Source organism: Leptidea sinapis, chromosome 3 (assembly GCF_905404315.1).
Source record: "Leptidea sinapis chromosome 3, ilLepSina1.1, whole genome shotgun sequence".
In the NCBI taxonomy this organism is placed as follows: domain Eukaryota; kingdom Metazoa; phylum Arthropoda; class Insecta; order Lepidoptera; family Pieridae; genus Leptidea; species Leptidea sinapis.
This window is the reverse complement of record NC_066267.1, coordinates 8,179,608-8,201,224: the sequence shown is the minus strand read 5'-3', so window position 1 is coordinate 8,201,224 and position 21,617 is coordinate 8,179,608. Positions and strand designations below refer to the sequence as shown.

The 21,617-nt window shown below is 38.1% G+C and overlaps 1 protein-coding gene across 3 annotated transcripts in view; it reads left to right on the top strand.

Moving 5' to 3' along the window:
* Window positions 1-21,617, top strand: part of LOC126979636 (uncharacterized) — a 323,388-nt gene that overhangs the window by 254,434 nt on the left and 47,337 nt on the right. For all 3 annotated transcript variants that reach the window (XM_050829081.1, XM_050829084.1, XM_050829083.1), the window contains 3 exons: window positions 2,154-2,319; window positions 7,851-8,043; window positions 8,469-8,587. In XM_050829081.1, the coding sequence (XP_050685038.1) occupies window positions 2,154-2,319; window positions 7,851-8,043; window positions 8,469-8,587 (478 nt within the window). The remainder of the gene's footprint in view (window positions 1-2,153; window positions 2,320-7,850; window positions 8,044-8,468; window positions 8,588-21,617) is intronic.

Genomic DNA, 21,617 nt, shown 5'->3' with positions numbered 1-21,617 from the left:
TTAAATTTTAAGCTTATAGTTACTAAAAAAGTGTGTGTATACGTTATGTACGCATGCAAGTAGTAGTTATTCTTCTTTGGGGTAATGCAACAAAAATCCTTAAAAAAAATATTCTTCGTTCTATTTTACGTTTGTAAAAAGAACAATATTGTTATAAAGAAGGTATTAAATACAATCAATGAAAATATTATTATACTGTATACAGTAGTTTAGTTAGATAAAGTGAAATTAAAATCTTATTAAATTATTTTTATACTTTGTTAACATGCATATAAATTGAAATTTATTTAAATCTCGTCCATTGATTATGGTTCAGTAGATATGCGATGTGTGTTACAAGAGGCTTGGTAGATGAACTATGATACAAATGGTTTTGTTGACCAGCTAACGTCAGGGTGTTGAATTTGCGTGACGGTGTGCGAGCACATCGTAAAAATTCACTCTGATAATTTTTACCTAATGAGGCAAAATAAATATATCTTCAAAAACCTTTGTTAACCAAAACAACTTATGGCCGTTTTCAATAACGTATCTCTAGTTACGGATACATTGCTGTCACCGTTTAATGACAAGATCATATCTGTCCATAGTTATGCCCAATATAGTTATATGTCGCTGTATGTCGATAGTTTATTGAAATGTTAGTAAGCGTAAAAGGATAGTTTGGTTACCTCTAAGTTAAACTAAGGATAGATTATTGAAAACCGCCGTTAATAGATGTTTATCTAACCTTTTGACATATCTGTTGACCCGAGGCGCCGTACATCCGTCGACGGTGTAACAACACATCCGTTCTTGAACAAGTTGTTGCATAACTTTGCTCTGGACCGTAATGAGGACCAATCGTAAATTATTAACCAACCGTTTATTTTGAATGAGAGTCATAAATGTACGGATGTGGACTGTATCCAATCGAGCTTATTTACTTTTATTTCCTTCTAATCATTTTAATAGCGCAGCATGAAAGTAAATATTTATTGTTGATTGCGATCCAATCCAAATCAAACTGATTTGGCGGCAAAATCGTCTGTTATTCGGCGGTGATACGACAAATGGGGGTTTTTTAGTGGTAAACACGCAAACTTGAGTCTTCTGGGGGTTAAATTGGACAAGGTTCAATTGACCCCAATCTGCGACCTTCTCAAGAGAGGACTCGATAGAAGACACAAGTTTTTCCGGCACTGGTCGACGATTTCCCTAGAGAAATCTGCATGGCCCGTGTATACGGCATCACCAGTGTTGTCGTCTGCATAGCAATGTATGTTGGAGATGTCCAACTTATCATTGATATGCAGAAGAAACAGCGTGGGAGATAGCACACAGCCTTGGGGCACTGCAGCGTTCACGGGTTTCGGGTTCGACCTGTATGCTGCGCCCAGTGAGGAAGCTGTAGGTCCACTTGCATAAGCTCTCGGGAATATAAGAATATTCATATGCTTACAAGGATAATTGTATTACCGGAAGCTTTGCTTAAGATTCTTAAAGTTATTATATATTTTTTATAATCGCTTATGAAATGCTCGCAAAATACCTTTATTTATTTACGGTTTGTGTGGATGATGCAGCTACTGTACTCAATAACTTTTGTTTTGAAGCCATTGACTATTTGACTTTATACTCAAAGTATGTTTGTTGCATCACTTTACATATTATATTGTAATTGAAATGGTTTGTGAAACGATGAAAATGTAAATCTTGATTTAAAAGAGTGGCAATGAGTTTCTTGCTACTTCTTCTCATTAGGTCAACCCTTTACGGAGTAGCGGTAGATGCAATAAGAAAAAATATTTTTTGACGTTTATTAGTGTCAATTCCTACCTGTAGACGTAAATAAAGTGATTTTGATTTGATTAAGATACACAACACCTTAAACTTTAACATTTTTATAGCTAGTTTATTTATTAATAATAATAGTAGGATATGAATTAGTGATGCTTGTTTTGCACACCGTAACAAAGCGACGATGTGATGTCATCGACGTCATGTCCATATATCCATATGTAAACATATCTATCATACAAATGATTGCATCTACTGGCTGACCTTGTAAGCTGACTTCGAACCCAGGATCATTAGCCTAAAGCCAGTGCCTATTTATCACTAGGCTTAGAGATCAGCTGTGTACGATTGTTTCAAGAGCGACATTGTTTCAGCTACTTCCATCGTGTGAACGGGTTTGGTGTGGAGTCCAGACCACCGGCGCCCCAGGACACGAGCGACACGCCAGTTGGAGGACTGTTCGCGAAGCTGGCCAAGCAGCAGGGTGGTCCACCGCGGATGCCGGCCTTCCCTGTCATGATAGACATGACTTCCACTAAGGTATTGTCATCTAATCATTTACGTAAGAGCTGTATGTGAACGCTAACGTGATATTTTTACGGAAAAGGAGAACAAACGAGCGTACGGGTCACCTGGTGTTAAGTGATCACCGCCACCCACAGGTGCTCAGCTAAAGTAATGAACTTGCTGTCTCCATTTTAAAGTTAAGTTCCCCACCATCCGGATGTGTGGCGTTCCTCGACAGTGCCGTTTTCAAGGAACTTTCATCCACATACCACAAAGCTGTGAAGTGAGCTTCCTTGTGCGGTGTTGTCGGGACGATACGACATGGATACCTTCAAAAAAAGCGCGTACACCTTCCTTAAAGGCCGGCAACACTCTTGTGATTCCTCTGGTATTGCAAGAGTGTGTGACCGCCGGCTATCTACCATATCGCAACCCGTACGCTTGATTATTTCGGCTTAAAGATTATTTCCTTCCATAAAAAAGCCAGGAGACGAGAGTTAATAAAACGTGGCTTCAAAAGCCAAAACAAGAAATGCGACATGGCAACGTCTACCGCCAAGCGCTTTATATTAAACACGGCTGATGAATCGTCAGGCCGGGCCAATGTTTGAATAAACATTCAAGATTTTTCATTGATAAAACTCGTGAGTATGACGCGTGAATCAGTATTTTGGTACGCTTTGGTCTTTTATTATAATTTCATTATTTAAAAAAAAAAGTAAAATTTAACCAATATGGCACTTGCTCATTAACAACTTTGAATCATCAAATAACTTAAGCCGTGTAATTTTATGTAGAAAACAAAGAACCTTATAAGTTTTAAAGGCGTTAATTAAGGCATTTTTCAAGACAATCGAAAAACTGTTCAAACGAAGTCATATTGTTCATAAATTCGGACAACAGCCCCGTTCGGAATAATTCACGGTCCGCTGCCCTGTACGTTTCATAAGAACTTCTTAAAATTCATAATTTAATTATAAATTCTATGCTCACTGACCTTCCAGTCTTAATTGCAGTTCAAGCATCGTTTCATAGTTCACGGCTGTGATTAAAATGTCTCGTCCAAGTTAAAAACAATACGATAACATCGCCGTCTCCATTCGATGTTACTAATTTATGTAAATTTGAACGTATTTAAATATATTGCTAACCGGGACTTGAGCTTCCTTTTGTGTGAAGTCAATTATAACCGATATGGCTTCCGACCTCTTCACTTCCGCTGTGAAGATAGTGTTAATGGGTATATTATATCAAAATAACTCAAGACAAGAAATCCAATCGTTAATTTCCAATTTTGGAAGGAGGAACATACAGTTACCTGATTTAAAGTGATCGTCGCTGCCTACACCAGAGTAATCACTAATCACAAAAGCGTTGCAAAACTTCTAGGAAGATTTTCGCTTTTTTTGAAGCTATTCATGTCGTTATATCCTGAAAATACCGTGCAATCATGCTTATTCCACTATTCCTAAGGTGAAATTTGGTGGCAGGAATAAAGTCAAACAGCTCTTTGGAACACCACCGTGATAAATGCCGTAGGAGACTCAAAATGACGCGACGACTTGCAAGCCAAGTATAGAGCCGTTCACAGAGCACTGGATCTCCGATAGTTCCAGCAGCTCTGCATTGCACGCGGTAAAATCTCAAATCAGTCAGAGATGAGCGCAATACTCCATGTGTGGCCGGACTAGCGCCTGAAAGTATGTAAATAACCTGATTGTGATTACCGCCGCCCTTACTGTAAACTCAACTGAAGTAATATTTATTCAATTAATCTGAAATTTAAGCTAAAGTATATTGTAATAGTCATTACAATATTTATTTACCGTAAGCTCGGAAATAGCGGAGCCAGTCAGAAAGACGTACACGAAACTCACTGGCACGCCTTCTGATAGTTAGTAATACTAAGAAAGTTGTAAACTTTGGAGCTGTGAAATTCATCGGAAAATATCTTAGAAGGGAATTTCTTGTGAACTGCGTTCTTGCGGTTGTTACGAAACATCCACCCTTTTTTTAATGAATACCAGTAAGAGGTTGCTCTGTACACGATGCCGGCTAGATTATGGGTACTGTGCTACCTTTTTCTGTATTGAAGCAGTAATGTGTAAGCATGATTGTGTTTCGCTCTGAAGGGCACCGTAGCTAGTGAATTTCCTGGAGAAATGAGACTTAACATCCTATATTTTAAGATGACGAGCGCAATTGTAGTACATTAGGTGCTCAGAATTTTTATTTTTTTCAAGAATCCTACATGGGAATGCATTGTTATGGAGAGGGCGTTTCAATTACCACCAGCTAAACATCCTACTCGTCTCGTTCCTTATTATCATAAAAAACCAATGATCTTCTTAGCCACACTTGAACACCTAGAAATTAGATCTGATATATATCCACAGTAACAAGCAGATGTTATTTATATGTGTTGGAATCGCCCGCTCACCTCAAATTGACCTGTATTGATTGTTTGGCGAACACACAGGTCATCAGAATTCTAAGGGCTATCACATAGTGCATCTAGTGCGGTATTGAAATTTGGTGCCACCTGAAGCTCTGTGGGGCGTTCTTAATGTGATAGATACGATATTGAGTGCATAATGAAGCGAATTCGAACGCTGTTGCTAAGCGACCACTGTTTACTTGTGTTGGTTGTAGTTGCCGAGTGTTATCGGCGGGTATCGCACCCCAGCTCACAAGCAGCAACATCGCTCTCCAAGTGTTACTAAGTGGAGCTGCACTAATTGGATGCGGCACGCGGCCGGCACACGCCAATGACTGGATGTGAAATCTGCAGCGCTGCGATCGGATAATCTCAGTGAGAGGCACGCGACGTTTAATTTCACGTTGTAATCTCGACTTTCTAACAAAAATAAATATAAAAACCCGACGATACGGTTGAAGTTCACGAACGGTTCGCGAGTAATTTAGATCTCGGATCGGATTCGCGTCCGACGCCGGTGTTTACTTTCTAATTTCGGTATCGAGCCGCCATCTGACACCTGGGCGAGATATTAACATGATTTGTTACATTTCGCTTTGTGCCCTCGCACTATTATATCTCGCTGGATTTATGGTTGCCCGCGAAGAGAAACGGGAGCGTAGTTGAAATAAATAATTGTGAGATTAACGGCGGTGGCTCGTGCCACGAACATACGCTAGGAGAATATAGAATATAACCAAAGGAGACGCTATTACACAATAACCCTGCTGATATATATAAATCAGTCGTGCTATCGTGCTTTTACTAAGAGATATACCCGCCAATGATATCTCTATGCTTACAATACGTTTTTTTGTAACGCAAACTTTTATTTTAAAAAAATAACTAAGGTATTTTTATTAGTTAGAACAATTACTTAATCTTATGCGTTAGGTAATTTTAACACAACACTCCACTTTGTTAAATGCTCAAAAGACGTGCGCATGCTCATTTCACGCCTCTGAATATCACCTAGAATGAGTTCACTATTTTAACAGCAATTAAAAAAGATAGATTGCGATTTGACCTACGGGCAACGAGCGTGACGATGTCCATGCATTATTATGATGAATGGCCGCCAGTTACCGGCTCAATCTGATAAAAATGGCCGCGCGTGTTTGTTCAGCGCTGTCCTTACCGCTGTCTAATTGAGTTTCAAAACATCGCCAGCTTGTTTCATGTTAATTATTCTAGTGATTGGTTATTAAAACGTTTTCTCAACTAACGAGAGCAATTCCGTGTCTCTCGTATTCTAAACTGTCGCGAAGTGAATGACAGTTATTGTGCAATCTGGGTTTAGTATTTCAATCACAATCTAGAAACTTTCTTTACTGTGGCGCAGACGTATTTTATTACCAAGCACGCAGCTAGATAATGTAGTAATAGGAAACAATATATGTATTGAACTGCTTGCGACTTTGCAAAATTTTATTGCGAATAATATGTTTATAATTATATACAAATGGTGCATTGATCTAGTTTATTACTCCGTAATGGTTATCATAATCGATGTAAGTAATGTTTAATAACAAAGTGGCGGATGTTGCGAAATATTGGAGGTAAGTAATATTTTGGGTACGTTCTTACGTAAAATATTTCGCTTGGAGGTAGATACGTTTCATTATACGTGATAAAGTAATTTTATAAATATTAATTTAAAAGGACTAATTGTAATGGACTTAAAAATATACCTATCGCTTAAATAACAATAATAATAAGATACCTAAAATAACAATGGTATAAGGTATTAAGTCATAACTTTACTTTTCAGTTGATTGGTCATTTTTGTTAGATCTTTGGACGAGGTCTATCCAGCTGTGGTCGTCTTCCGGCTGATGATGATGATAAAGAAGAAGAGATTTAAAGAAATTGTTAAAATACGTTTACCTACATGAAAAGTTTTCTTGCACGCGCACTGCTTTCTACCAACTTGATGTTACATTTAAATAATTTATTAATTCTTTAGCAGCGGTATTTAATTAGAGACAGTGAATAATTACACCAAAAACTACCACACAGTTGAAATTTTATGGCCCAGACCTGAGATAAGACGCAAGAATCTCAGCATTTCCACGACGATCGGTCCTGAGCTGCCCTCATCGAATGTATTCCGGTGATCTTGACAACATCTTCGGTCCATCTTGTGGGGGGCCTACCGACACTGCGTCTTCCGGTACGTGGTCGCCATTCAGAGACTTTACTGTCCCAACGGCCATCTGTCCGTCGAACTTTGTGCCCTACCCACTACCACTTCAATTTAGCAATCAACTGGGCTATGTCGATAACTTTGGTTCTCCTATGAATCTCCTCTGATTCGATCTCGCAGGGAAACTTGAACTTATTTATACAAATAGATAATTCAGGCTGTAAAGATTATGAAGATGTAATTAATCATCTATTCATAAATAAAGAATACAAGCTGCATAAGGTTGAGCTCTTTAATGCGAAAAAAATTATGATATTTGATGATGTGAGTGTATTACGGGATGAGAGTAGAAAATAATATATTACGTAACTAGGGAGGGAAAAAGGCAATTTCACCCAAACCCAACCCCATTCAACGTTGAATATACCTATTGTACTACAATTATTGTAAAATACTTGTTACGGTTAATATACCTACTACCTACTCTACCAGTGAGGCTCCTTTGAACCGGATGCTGGCTATATGATAGGTACCACAACGGCGCGTATTTCTGGTGTGAAGCAGTTATGTGTAAACATTATTGTCTTTCGGTCTGAAGGGCGCCGTAGCTAGTGAAATTACCGGTCAAATGAAACTTGACATCTTAATGTCAATAAGTGTCTCAAGGTGACGAACGCAGTTCTAGTGCCGCTCAGAATTTTTGGGGTTTTCAATAATTTTGAGCAGCACTGCATTGTAATGGCCTGCATTAAATCAGCGGAACGTCCTGTTTGTCTCGTCCCTTATTTTCATTAAAAAAAAATACTTGCCAGTGAGTTTCTTGTATGTTCATCTAAGAGGCTCTAATTTTCCTGAAGGTAGGGTATTCATGTTGGTATCGGTTACATGTCCAGTTTCCTCGATTGCAAAACCAGAGTACGGTATTTGTGGAAATTATTGCAGGCTTTATTAGCAGTGACCCGGGTGGGTCGTGGCGGGAGATCTCGCCGCAAGCGCGTGGGCGCAGGCGCGGTGACAGAACATTCTCCACTTGATCTCTCCGCGGCCGGAGAGAGTGCTGCCAAAAGAGCGCGGCTCTCTGCCAGTCCTAGCACTCGAAGTGATGGCGACGAAAGGGATCGAGTATCCAATGAAGGTGAGCGAACTTATATTATATTTCATGGTGTCTACATGGAGGTCGAGAGAGATTCCTAGAGGAGGTTTTTATCAAGTATTAAAGAAAGTTTGAATAGTGTGCGGTAGAGAGTTTGGCTTTTCAGAGAAAGCGAAGAGCAACTGCCATTTAGTTTTACGATAATAAAAAATTAGTTTAAAATTAAAAGTTAAATATTAAAGTTATATATTATTCATAACGATTTATTAGCTCTATCAAATAATACTAAAATTGTAACTATCTATTTATCGGAGCTCACTTTATGATGAGTTATCATGTTAATAATACGGCGCCATTTTCTGCGTGTGTTTCGGCGGTGGTGATCACTTAACACCCGTACGCTCGTTTGTCACCCTTTTCCATAGAAAGTACATGATACAGACCAGTGAATGGTTCGTCTCTTCTAGATCGCAGTGAGACTCGAGAGTGCCTGTGCTCGGATGCGCGCGCTCGTATTTCCGCCTGGTCAGTCGACGACGTGTGCGACTTCGTCACCTCGATCGACATTTGCGCCGAGTACGCGACGGTAAGTTACCATTCACCATTAAGTAGCTACCACTCGACATTACGATACAAATATCAACGAGTTTTTATTATGAAAGTTGAAGTTATTCGGTCTAAATATAGACGCATGTTTTTGCTCCCATTTGAAGGCGGTCGAATAGTTGTTGGCTATTGTTTTTATTATTATAACCTATATGCGAATTTGGAAGCTGAATCTGCTTCTAATGGTAAATAAGAAATGCACTTTAGATACCAGTAATTGTGAAACGCATAACAAAATATTTTTGAAGTTATTATATTGTGGCTTTTGATAAAGATTTCAAGTTCGCCAAACTATCATCATCTTATATTAGTTTTGAACATATTACCTATATGTTGCTACGGGTTTTTTAAGAATATTAATTTATACATGTGGTATATAGACACATACAATTTCATCCACTAGAGTATAAGAAAAGGCTAAAATTTTGTAATTACAAAGAAATTCTTTAATTGCATATAAAACCTTACATATTTTTTATGTACACAATTTTTTTTCTATGGCTGTTTTACATGGAACGATTCAAATGAACTTGAATATGTAATACATTAAAAAGTATATAAAAACGTTCCTTAAATGCGCACTACAGAGAGACTGACATTCATTAATTCTCTGCTATTCATAACGACTCGTTCCGAAGAATTATTTTTTGAATCGACTAATTTCGCGATCCATATTATTTCCTGGGCTATTAAGGCGACACTTAATGCCAGCGACCTCGAGCGATATGAGTTCACGGCTGCCGACCGGTCATCTATGTAACAAAGCCAATATTTTCAAAATTCTTGCGTGGAAAACAGTTTATATGCTTACAATCCTCGTTATTCACAACTAATCTGAATGAACCTACACAAAAAATAACAAGCTAGAATAACTTTTCTGAGAGAAGTACCAAAAAAATGCGTCACGCCATGCCAAAAAACTTGTTTAACTTCAATGAAATGTGGTAGTTCAAAAAGGCTGGGCAGTGTTAACTATAACCAACAGCAAGCATTAGCAACCTACAAATAAGACTTAAGGATATGTGTAACAGGATTAAGTCGTTTTCATAGCTCGAAATGCTATACTTTCACCACAAAACTTGTCTAAAAACACCATATTTGCGTGTTTTCTGCTTACTCTTCGCCTTAAAAGGTTAATTTCTTCTCAGAGGTTCACTATATCGAACAGAAGCACAAAGCAAGCTGATTGATTCATGAAACAAACTAATTGAACAATACAATATTGATAGCAATAGCACTTCAACTCCACTCTTATATGACTCATTAGCAAATGACATTAGATAAACAGAATCGATGGGAAATGGTCGTGGGAGAATGACTGTAAAAACTGTCTCAGATTTGTTGTCATTAGGATATTAATAGGCATTATAAATTGGCGTGACATTAAGCATCCTGGATGTTGCGTTTTGTTGTGAAACTTATACAGGGTGTGTGTGAAATGCCGCTTTAATTATTTTATTGGTTGGCAATTAAAGTATAGCTAAGTGCGATTTAAGATCTGATTCAATCAGGCCTACCAACTATATAAAACAATATTTTCAATTTTGGATTTGTGATTTTTATTGAGTGTGAATTCCACTGTTTAAATTGTCAAGCGACAAAAATTTTTATAGTCTTAAGGATTATTTTAATTTTATCTATAATGTACACTGTATTCGACGCAATATATAAATTTCATTTCTAAATTTTGTCTTCAATCAAATCGACACGAGACTGGTGCCAGAATGTGGCGAGTCAACATCTCCTGAGAGTGCCTCGTGTAGCGGCGAAACACGTGTCGAATTGATTAAAGACAAAACTTTGCGGAATTTACACTCCAATTGCAAAATATGGGTAATTATGGATTTCGGCAAATTAACGTCTAAATCAATAAAGTTTCAATTTGTTCAGTAGTGATAGGATTGCATTGTATTTGCTTCGTCTCCTCTTATTAATATGCTTCATCAGGTTTATGTCAGTAACTGTCGGTCAGAAGGAGTCTGTAACATCAGCCTAACTTGACCGTTGGTATTTAAATTGTAAAAACAATGATAATATAAACACTGAAATCCAGTTGTTACAGCCTCGACCTATCTGTGTTCACAGATATAACATATTTTGTATTTGTGTGTCGGATTTTATTAGCCCACTTTGAACTGCCTTTCTTACTTTCTTCACAGCCCTTACATACAATAGCTGATGCCCGCGACTTCGTCCGCGTAGATAAATGTTTCTTTAAAATAATAAGCACGCTTGGAATTGAAGGTTATCTCATGTCCTATTCCAGTTTCGGTTCCCGTTTTCGCTCCCGTTCCCATATATATGAATCTTATTTCGAGGAAGATTGCTATGGCAATCTAAACCTATTATGGGTACAGTTATAGCTCATCGACGTGAATTTCATTTTTTCACTAAACCCACGGGAACCATGGATTTTTCCGGGATAAATAAAAGTCTATGTCGTTTCCCAAGCTTTAGTCTATCGCTGTATCAAATTTCATCAAAATCGGTTCTTTACCTCCGGCGTAAAAGCATAACAAACAAACTTACATTCGTATTTATAATATTAAATGTGTGTCGAAGTTCATTAATCCAATTTTCACACATTATATATTTGTCTAAAGTAATTCATTAATTTATTCTTTATGTTTATTATTATATTATTTACTAGCTGACCCGACAGACGTTATTCTGTATATAATAAAAAAATTTTTTTATATGAATTTGTCAATAATATATCATAACATCAAAAATTACTTCGTAAAATATGCACCCTGCTGTCGTAATGAAATTGTTTCACAGCAGAACTGTCAAACCGTGCGTCAATAAATTCTCTCATAGAAATTATGACATCAACGGAAAAAAAAATATGTTGTTTTTATTTAATTTAGCAGCATTTTCCTATTTATTCACCTTTTAAACCTTCTCTGGACTTCCACAAATAATTCAAGACCTAAATTTGCCAAATCGGTCCAGCCGTTCTCGAGTTTTAGCGAGACTAACGAACAGCAATTCATTTTTATATATATAGATTATTTGTATGTGAGACAAGGCTGTCATTTCAGGCTTATTTAAGTGCGAAACCCCGAAAACCATGTTTAGTTTAAATGTAGGTCACAGTAGCTTATGTATCGCATTACAAAATGATTTATATTCACGAATCATGTTAAAGCTCGACTGTAGATTAATTGTTAAGTGGCTAATAAGCGGTTTACAAGGATTTCTATGATGGATGTGGTATCTTGACTGCTTGTAAAAAGGGTGTCGCAATCATGTACGAAATAGAATATCCATCTTATTCGCGCCTGAATTACACATTGATCCGTATTTACGACGAGAATTATTGTTGAATGCAATTTGTTTATGATGTTTATAATTAATATTAAGTTCACAGTTGTGTTCAATTAGGATAAATACTTTCCGTTGCCGTTTTTAGTGCTATGTTGTATATGAAACAATATAAGTTTAATAAATAGTTATCCATCTTAGTGTAGAGCAACTAAAGGAATATAATTTTATCAATATTACTATAAAGCGTGAATAAGAGATCATCATCATGACTAGCCGGAATACGTCCACTGCTGGACAAAGGCCTCCCCCAAAGATTTCCACGATTATCGGTCCTGCGCTGCCCTCCTCCAACCTATTCCAGCGATATTGACCAGATCGTCGGTCGATCTTGTAGGGTCGATCACCTACCAACACTGCGTCTTCCGGTACGTGGTCGCCATCCGAGGACTTAACTGCCATTACGGCCATCTGTCCGTCGAACTATTTGTCCTACCCACTGCCACTTCAGTTTCGCAATCATTTGGACTATGTCGGTGACTTTGGTTGTCTTATGGATCTCCTCATTTCGTGCTCGATTCGATCTCGCAAGGAAACTCCGAATATAGCCCTCTCCATTGCCCTCTGAGCGACCATGAGCTTCTCATAAGGCCCATAGTTAGCGACCACGTCTGCGTACCGCAAGTCATCGCTGGCAACACACACTGGTTGAACACCTTCGTCTTCAGACACTGTGGTATTTGGGACGCGAAGATTCCTCTATATTTAATGAAAAAAATATTTTGCAATAATCGCGTTCTTAAGATATGCTTAAGATTACAAGTCGTGACACAGATCGACCCGACCCGGCCGATATTCGTCTCATTCGTCGATGTCAAACGCGAGCCGATCCTGCGCCTGCGCATCACACTTCGTGATCGCTATTGTTCAATAATTCACGCCGGCTTTGCTTTGTTTACACACGAAATTGTTTTTAACTGAGCACCAGATGATTTTCAGTAGATTCGATATATGATCTTCTCGAAAAGAAATGTCTTCTCGAAAAAAAAATCCCAAAATTCTGAGCAGTACCGCGATTGTGCTCGTCATTTGTCTAGAAATAAGTTTCAATAGCCAACTAATTTCACTAGCAACGACACCCTCATAAAATAGTATCTGTTCAGTGTACACTGCTGCATCAGGATGATGCTACAAAGGATTCTCTTTCTGGTGTGGAATATCTACGCAGTGCATGCCTATTAATGCCCAGATCTATAGAGCGTACTAAAACTTTGCTCAGACTTTACGTGTGCTGCTAAGTGTAACTAACACTTAACACCCCAATGCAGAAGTCAATTTCGCATGTTATCACACTCGGCTATGTTTTACGAATGTAAAGTCTCAGCGAAATCTAAGTAAGCTCTATAGATCTTACCGTAAGAGGGCGCTTCCCGGTCCTGTCTGTCGTCAACGTGAACATGTTCTGACATCGAACTCATCCCGCCTGATGACGACAAACAATAGGAAGCGATAACATTGAACCAAAATACTTAGTTCCATAATACTTAATCCAGGAAATACGTATAATAATAATACTGGTATTACATAAATAAAATTTGAAAAACATTTTTTTTATGAACGATACGGGGCTCGAACCTCTGGCGTTCCGTGCCAGTGCTCTCCCAACTGAGCTAACCGTTCGAGTGACGCATCGTCATAAAATCTTGTACACTTTGTTCAACACTCAATACTGGTATTTTTAATATACCATATAGTAAGTGCGAAATCACTATTACTTTCGACACTTTGAGACAAACTATATTACGTCTCATAAGCCCAGTAATGTCACTAGGTATATAATATTTATTCACTAACTACAGGTTGCACGGTGCATTTCCAACCAATGTGTTCCAATGCCGACCAATTTGACTACTCGTGTATCCGGCGTAACGTAAATATATTCATCGGAATGGTCATATTGCTCTTTGAAATATGTGCAAAGTTTCTCAAGTTTAACGTAAACATACACACACACAAACATACATTCTCTTTTATATAATATAAATATTGGAAAATGGGATATAAAGCCGGAGCCTTAGCTCCATTAGTAGGCTAACAGACTCGGCAATGCACTGGATGTAATCTGATATGTCTGTCAAAAGGATTATAAAAAAAAACTTTGTACGCAAAAATAATTAAGGCAAACAATATAATTAATAATATGACGACCCATATAGCCGAATGGTTAGTGACCCTGGCTACTCCCGCACCCGGGTTCGAATCCCGGTAGGTGCAATCATTTATATGATGAATATAGATGTTTGTTTCCGAGTCATGGATGTTTATATGTATTATATATATATATATATATATATATATAATCTGAATCTCGGAAACGGCTCCAACGATTTTCATAAAATTAAGTATGCAGGGGATTTCGGGGGTGATAAATTTCAATTAAAAAAAAATGGTTTTATCCATGTTTGAATGAGAAACAGCTACAATAATATTAGAATACAAAGGTAAATTTCGCCACTATATACAAGACTATTATAGCTCAGATGGGACATTGGGTGATCCGGAAAGCAGAAGACCCCGGTTCGAATCCAGATGTCCTATTAGTTTTTTTTTGTTCAAGTTTTGTACATTCTTAAAAATCCGAGCAAGGCTCGGTCGTCCGGATATTGTATGTTTAGGTAAGTATATTGTATTAAATATATCATTGTCTTGTACCCATAGTACATGCTATGCCTAGTTTGGGGCAAGGCGGCAGATGTATTAATAATAAATAAATTGCGCTAATTATGTTAATAAATAAATTGTTGCTAAACTAAGTCTAGAATAGCTCATCTCATGACCGCTCTGCGCATGCGCTCGTGATCCACGATGTCGTAACGTGTGATTTATATAAATTATACCGGGCATGTGTTCGATATGAAGCATATAAATTATTTTGCGACGATCGCGACATATCGCCGGCCCGACGGATAATTTGTTACGATTTTCGTGAAAGGTCGCCGCTTGTCGATCGCGTCATGCGACTCGCAATTAATTGGTCGCAATTTGTCGTGTAATGTTGTGTTTAGATGTGGTTATGTCTTCGGAGAATGTGAGTAATATTTAATTAAATAATGATCGCTAGCAGCTCTTTGATAGTGAAGCGATTCGATATAGATTTTGTCATAATTGTGAGACAATCGTGACAAGTGCCGTTCTTTTTTTTCACTTCACCGTTGTAATTTTCAGTGCGAGAGTGGGAGTATGGGGCCATTCGACTAATATTGTAAAATATATACTTGACATTATAGCACCTGAATTAGCGGTAAATAATTTATAAAAATTCTGAGCGGCTAAAACTGCGCTCGTCACCATGAGACATAAATTGTCAAGTCTCATTTACCCAGTAATTTTACTAGCTACGGTGCCCTTCAGTTTGAAACACAGTAACGCTTACACATTACTGCTTCACGGCAGAAATAGGCGCCGTTGTGGTGACCATAATCTAGCCGGCATCCTATGCAAAAGAGCCTCTCACAAATCCAATCCCACAGAGTATTATTTTGATGCCTCACCGCGTTTGAGAGTAATTTAACTCCGAAAATTTTTTTTTAGGAAAAGGAGACTCGTAACTGATTTTTAGGGTTTACTTAGAGCTAAGGCGCGTAAACAAAACAGCAGGCACTAAAACCTTTGACTCCGATTAAATAAACAAAGAATGGGAAATATACTTTTGACTGGAATAAACCAGCAAACGCGTCGCGGTCAGCGATTGACAACCGACCGCATGTCTACCTCGAGGTTTCCGCACACGTAGCTATGTTTTAGAACCTAAAGCGCTTAACGCGCTTGCTCAGGTCTCATGTTACTATTAACGTGTTATAGTTATAAATATAATTCAATGAACATTCCCTCCACTGTGGCGTGCCGTGAAGATTAATGTGCTGGATCGATAATTGCATCGCAATTAGCAATATCAATGTAAAATTATTCACGAGCTAGCGGGCGAACGTTTTTAGTCACAGTATTAATTATACGTAATAGCTACGGTGGACTTTTATGTTGAATGAAATGAATGTTTTCAAAGGATTGATGCGGGTTTTGTATTGGAATCTTAAGTTGTATTGAAAAGAATGGGGTAAATTGAACCTTGTCCAATTTAACCCCCAGAAGACTCAAGTTTGCGCGTTTACCACTAAAAAAACCCCTTCTGTCGCATCACCGCTCTTTGACAACACTTCCCTAAAAGCCTCGCCTAGTATCGGAATACTGGGTCTCGAAATCTCGAGCGATTGCCAATTCCGTGGCCATCTGGAGGGCAAAGCCAAATTGGCTTCAAAGAAACTGGGCGTCATTAATAGAGCACGGCAATACTTCAAGCCGGCCCACATACTAGCGCTCTACAAAGCGCAGGTCCGGCCACACATGGAGTATTGCTGTCATCTCTGGTCTGGCGCACCCCAGTATCAGCTCGATCCATTTGACCGCGTGCAACGCAGAGCAGCGCGAATTGTCGGGGACCCAGTACTCTGTGAACGGCTGGATCACTTGGCGTTGCGTAGAGACGTCGCTTCATTGTGTGTCTTCTACCGCATTTATCACGGGGAGTGTTCCAAAGAGCTGTTTTACCTAATTCCTGCCACCGAATTCCACCTTCGCACGACACGCCACAAGTTAGAGTATCATCCTCACCATCTGGATGTGTGGCGGTCCTCCACAGTGCGGTTTACAAGGAGCTTTCTTTCACGTACTACAAAGCTGTGGAATGAACTTCCTTGTGCGGTGTTTCCGGGACGATACGACATGGGTACCTTCAAAAAAAGCGCGTACACCTTCCTTAAAGGCCGGCAACGCTCCTGTGATTCCTCTGGTGTTGCAAGAGAGTATGGGCGGCGGTGATCACTTAACAACAGGTGACCCGTACGCTCGTTTGTCCTCCTATTCCATAAAAAAAAAAAAAGAATTATTCAGTTTGTATGTAGGATCATGTAAATGGTTTTGAATGAATAAAAGTTATGACATTAATAAATAACATGGTCCAAGTGTTATATTTTATTTATCTATTTACTTACTTGTAAAGTATTTATGTGAAAGTAAAAGCTTGATTTTATTCAGAGTCAGACGAATACTTTAATCAATCAAATTATCAAAACAAATCAGATTTTTTTCAATTATGTCAAAAGTTTTGAAACACAAAAGGTTGTGCTAATAATAATAATAAGAAGAAGTGGCAAAAACTTTGTTACTATATGGAAATCGAGGTGAGAATCGAAAACATTTATGAGAGAGGTGATGGTTTGTTCGCGCACTCCAAGCAGAAGGTTTATATTTTGTGTGAACAAGCGATCGCTCCTTATCCGAGGGGGATAGATGAACCCGCTTCCCTCCACAAGTAATATACAAGCAAACCAAAAAACAACTGAATAGAATCATAATTCAGCTAAGCTAAAATTAAATACATAGCTACTAATGTTAAATAATAAAAATCACCAAAAAAAACTAAGCAGAATTCATTACAAATTCTTCTAAAATGGTCGCAAGAAATCGGTGATAATTAACGTTCTTAAAATAAATTTACACATTTTTATTTGCATGGCCATGTTTATTTATTTTAGCCTGAATTTTCAGCTAACTCTTGCAGTTAATGAGATACAGTCCCTTGATTGACAGACTAACGGACAGACATTGGAGTCTCAAGCAGGGTTGCATCAACTAACTTTAGCAATAACAAACGTGTTAAAGTAACGGTACAGCAAAAAATGAGTTGCAGCGTTTGACAGTTTTTAGATGACGTCATAACTTTAACTGTTAATTGTAACCGTCCAATCTTCACGGGTAAAAGCAATCGTTAATGTTAAATAGCTACATAGCGACCTGTCAAAAGTTTCCACTTCCTAAAGGGTTGAGCTAACGAGAAGAAGTGACAAGAAACTCACTGCCACTCATTCATTTTCCAAATCATTTTAATTAAAATATATGTAAAGCATTGCGAAAAAACATTTTATATATTACATATAATAAAAATAGTTTGAATAACTAAAAAACACGCTTTGGTTGAAAAGATAATGGTGGAAATTTAAAATGAACATCAACTGTCGTATTGACGATAGAAGAAAAAATGGAATAATTTTATCATATTAATGTATTGTCATCGCTCCTCGATAAATCTACGAAGTTTGAACGAAATCTGGCCGTTTCAAATGAGTCAGTTGCAAACAAACATACAAACAGGTGGAGCTAATAAAAAGCATTGCGAACAATCAATCTATCAATGCAAGCTCATGCTTCACTTCAATACAAATGCCACACACGAGATAAACACATATAATTTGTGACCGCTCATTCTGTGTCTATCACCTCAAAAACAAACTCACATCATCACCTGGAGCCATACACGACTATCCATGCTCGCCTATTGTTAAACGATTAACAAGCTCGTAGCCAAAGCTTCAACTCCGAAAGCACACGAATGTGAATCTTATTCTGTTGCAGTAGGGCTGGTGGTGTTTTTAACGGACGCAAATACATTGTCATGTTGATGTGTAATTACTATAATGAGCAGTATATCGTGACCGCTAAACGGACATATTGTTATGATTTGGAGTCATGAAATCACAATGGTCACGGGCCATCTCGCGCATGCGCGGTCCGAACGATTTCACTTTTGTCGGACTAGTTATAGCTTGGTGCTATGACGTCATTTCACTAGAACCTTTGATAATTTATACGTCTAGATAGAGCCTCTTGCTGCTAGGCAATCAATGAAAACAGTCGAGGTTTATTCCCGCAATTCTAGGTCTTACACTCGCAACATGTCCCTTTGTGTATTGTTCAGAATAAACCCCTATTTAAATGTCAAATACCTGTCAAACTGAATTTTTTCAAAGTTTTCACAGCTGGCTATCTAGACGAATTACGGCCGTTTTCACAAACTTATCTATCCTTAGTTTAACTTACTAGAGGTAGACCTATCGACATAAAGCATTGGACTATAACTATACTGGACATAACTACGGATAGATAATATCTTGTCATTAAACGGTGACAGCCACGTATCCGTAACTAGAGATACGATATTAAAAACGGCCGTTAGTGTTTTGAATATTTAACCACTAGTTAACGCACACATTGATAAATCAATAGTGGTCACGCATTTTCGGGCTGTCAGGTTAGAACAGATGAAATGAAAGCCTATTTCTGCCGTGAAGCAGTAATGTGTAAACATTACTGTGTTTTGGTCTGAAGGGCGCCGTAGCTAGTGAATATGAGACTTAACATCTTGTCTCAAGGTGACGAATCTTCGAGTAATAGGCAGAGTGTATCATTACCATCAGCTGAACGTCCTCTCGTCCCTTATTTTTAGAGGTCGAGATTTAATTTTTAAGTTCATATAAATGCTCCAAATTCTTCTTTAAAAAATCTCTATTGCCTACGATTTTTGCCCAGATGAGTCACTATGTTCTTAACGCGAATAGACTATAGAATACCGTGGTCTATATTACGCCGGTCACTTTGTTTTATGCTTCAATCACGGACACTTTATCATTGGCTACTTGCTCCATAGTTTCTACAATACAAGCAACAACTGAATCGTGGGCCGTAAATATTATAATTTTATTTAGTCGTCAAAAAGGCCCCGACGGCATTGGTACCGTTGTATCGTGAATAAGATTGTTACTAATATAATTGATTGGTTTTGCTGGCTAAGATTGGTTGCTGATTAGTAAAGACTACTGCTGCCTACAAAACCAATCATAACAAATTATTGTCATAAGATACCTACAAAATGGTTTTAAGGGTAAATTTGTACACTTTAATAATAAAGTCCCAGCTGATGTTGAGGCGTTATCTATTATAAATAAACATAAAACCGTAGAGTCGACGTGTCTACATTCCAAATTTTTTAATACAAATTTAAAAATAATAATTTGTCTGTTATTTTGTACATGCTAATCTGTAGAACTACGGGACAGAAATTCATGAAACTTTCCCGAAAGCCTTCAGCGTAGCGTGGAGCATTATTTAGGCTTTTATCAAAATAGCTCTTGCTTACATTTATTCAAAATTAAAAATTCAGGTATAACGGATAGATTACAGAGAGCCTCTCCAATCCCTTAAAAGATATCCCGCAAAGATTAGCTCCTGAAGGAAAACAAAGCCTGTTTGTATTGTTCCATTTCTAAGCTAATATTATCGAAAGCTACCACGGAGGTACCGGCTAAGAAAGACGGCTTTTGAGAAAATAAATGCCTTAAGGATATATTGAAGGCTGTATTGAATTTTGAAGATCGGTTCGTATAATTTATCAGCCTTCACAAAAGAGTACTTCCTCCTTCGCACGACATGCCACAAATTAGGATATCATCCCCACCATCTTGGTTGTGTGGCGGTCCTCCACAAGGAGCAAGGAGCTTCCTTCCACGTACTACAAAGCTGTGGAATAAACTTCCTTGTGCGGTATTTCCGGGACGATACGACACAGGTACCTTCAAAAAAAGCGCGTACACCCTCCTTAAAGGCCGGCAACGCTCATGTGATTCCTCTGGTGTTGCAGGAGAATTTGGGTGGCGGTGATCACTTAACACCAGGTGACCCGTACGCTCGTTTGTCCTCCTTTCCCATAAAAAAAAAAGCATAAACGAAGGAGTTACTTTACCATTCGTTGATTCTCGCTCGCTTGCCCATCTTTATCATAACGAACATCGCCTAATATCAGAAGAACACCACAAACAACCCAATAGCCATTGTAAACCGTGCCATGTAAGTATGGTGAAAAGTGCGCTCTAAATCAAGCGCGGTTTTATTACCGGTATTAAGCTAACAAGGACCAAGTGTCGTGTACTAACTTCTAGTTCGTAACTTAACGACAGCTTTTATTGACGGCGCGCGACGACCGGTCTACGTTACCTGACCCTTCACCCTTGGCAGGACAAGCTTTTATGTGTCGACTTCAAATAAAATTTTGATCAGAATAACAGGTTTTGCACTTGAGTGACAGAATACCATCCGAATTTATCGTGTATGTCGTGAAGGGTATACCAGAGTAATCGAACAAACCAGACTGACTTATTGTTTCAGCGATTTTTGTATTAACTCAATAAAAATAAAAATATTTAATTACAGGCACCATTTAGACAGAATAAAAAAAATTCAGTATGAAATATTACAGTTATGCTGAAATACTTATATTAAATAAAATAATAATACACACTTAAGTGTGTTGTAATTTTCATTAATTATTATATACAAGCTGATGCCCGCGACTTATTCCGCGTAGTTATAGGGTTTTCAACAATAATAGGCAACTTTGGAAATGAACATTATCACATCTCCTGTTCCAGTTCCGGTTCCCATTTTTGCTCCCGTTCCAACATATTACATGAATCTTATTTCGAGGAAGATTGCTATGGCAAACTAAACCTACTATTGGTATAGTTATAGCTCATCGACGTGAATTTAAATTTTTCCGGGATAAAATGTAGCCCATGTCCTTTCCCAAGCTCTAGTTTATCGCTGTACCAAATTTCATCAAAATCGGTTCAGTAGCTCCGGTGTAAAAGCTTAACAAACATATTTACATTCACATTTATAATATTAGTAGGGATTTTCAGAGCAGCTATCAGAATGGTATTCTTTGAGCGACTCAGCCTGTTCTAGAACGATGCTACCCGAATATCTCTTCAGCACACTTATTATTTACTTATGATGCTACAATAACTAACTAATAGAGTTCCTGATTAGTCTCTCGTTGGAAAAACAAAGTAGAA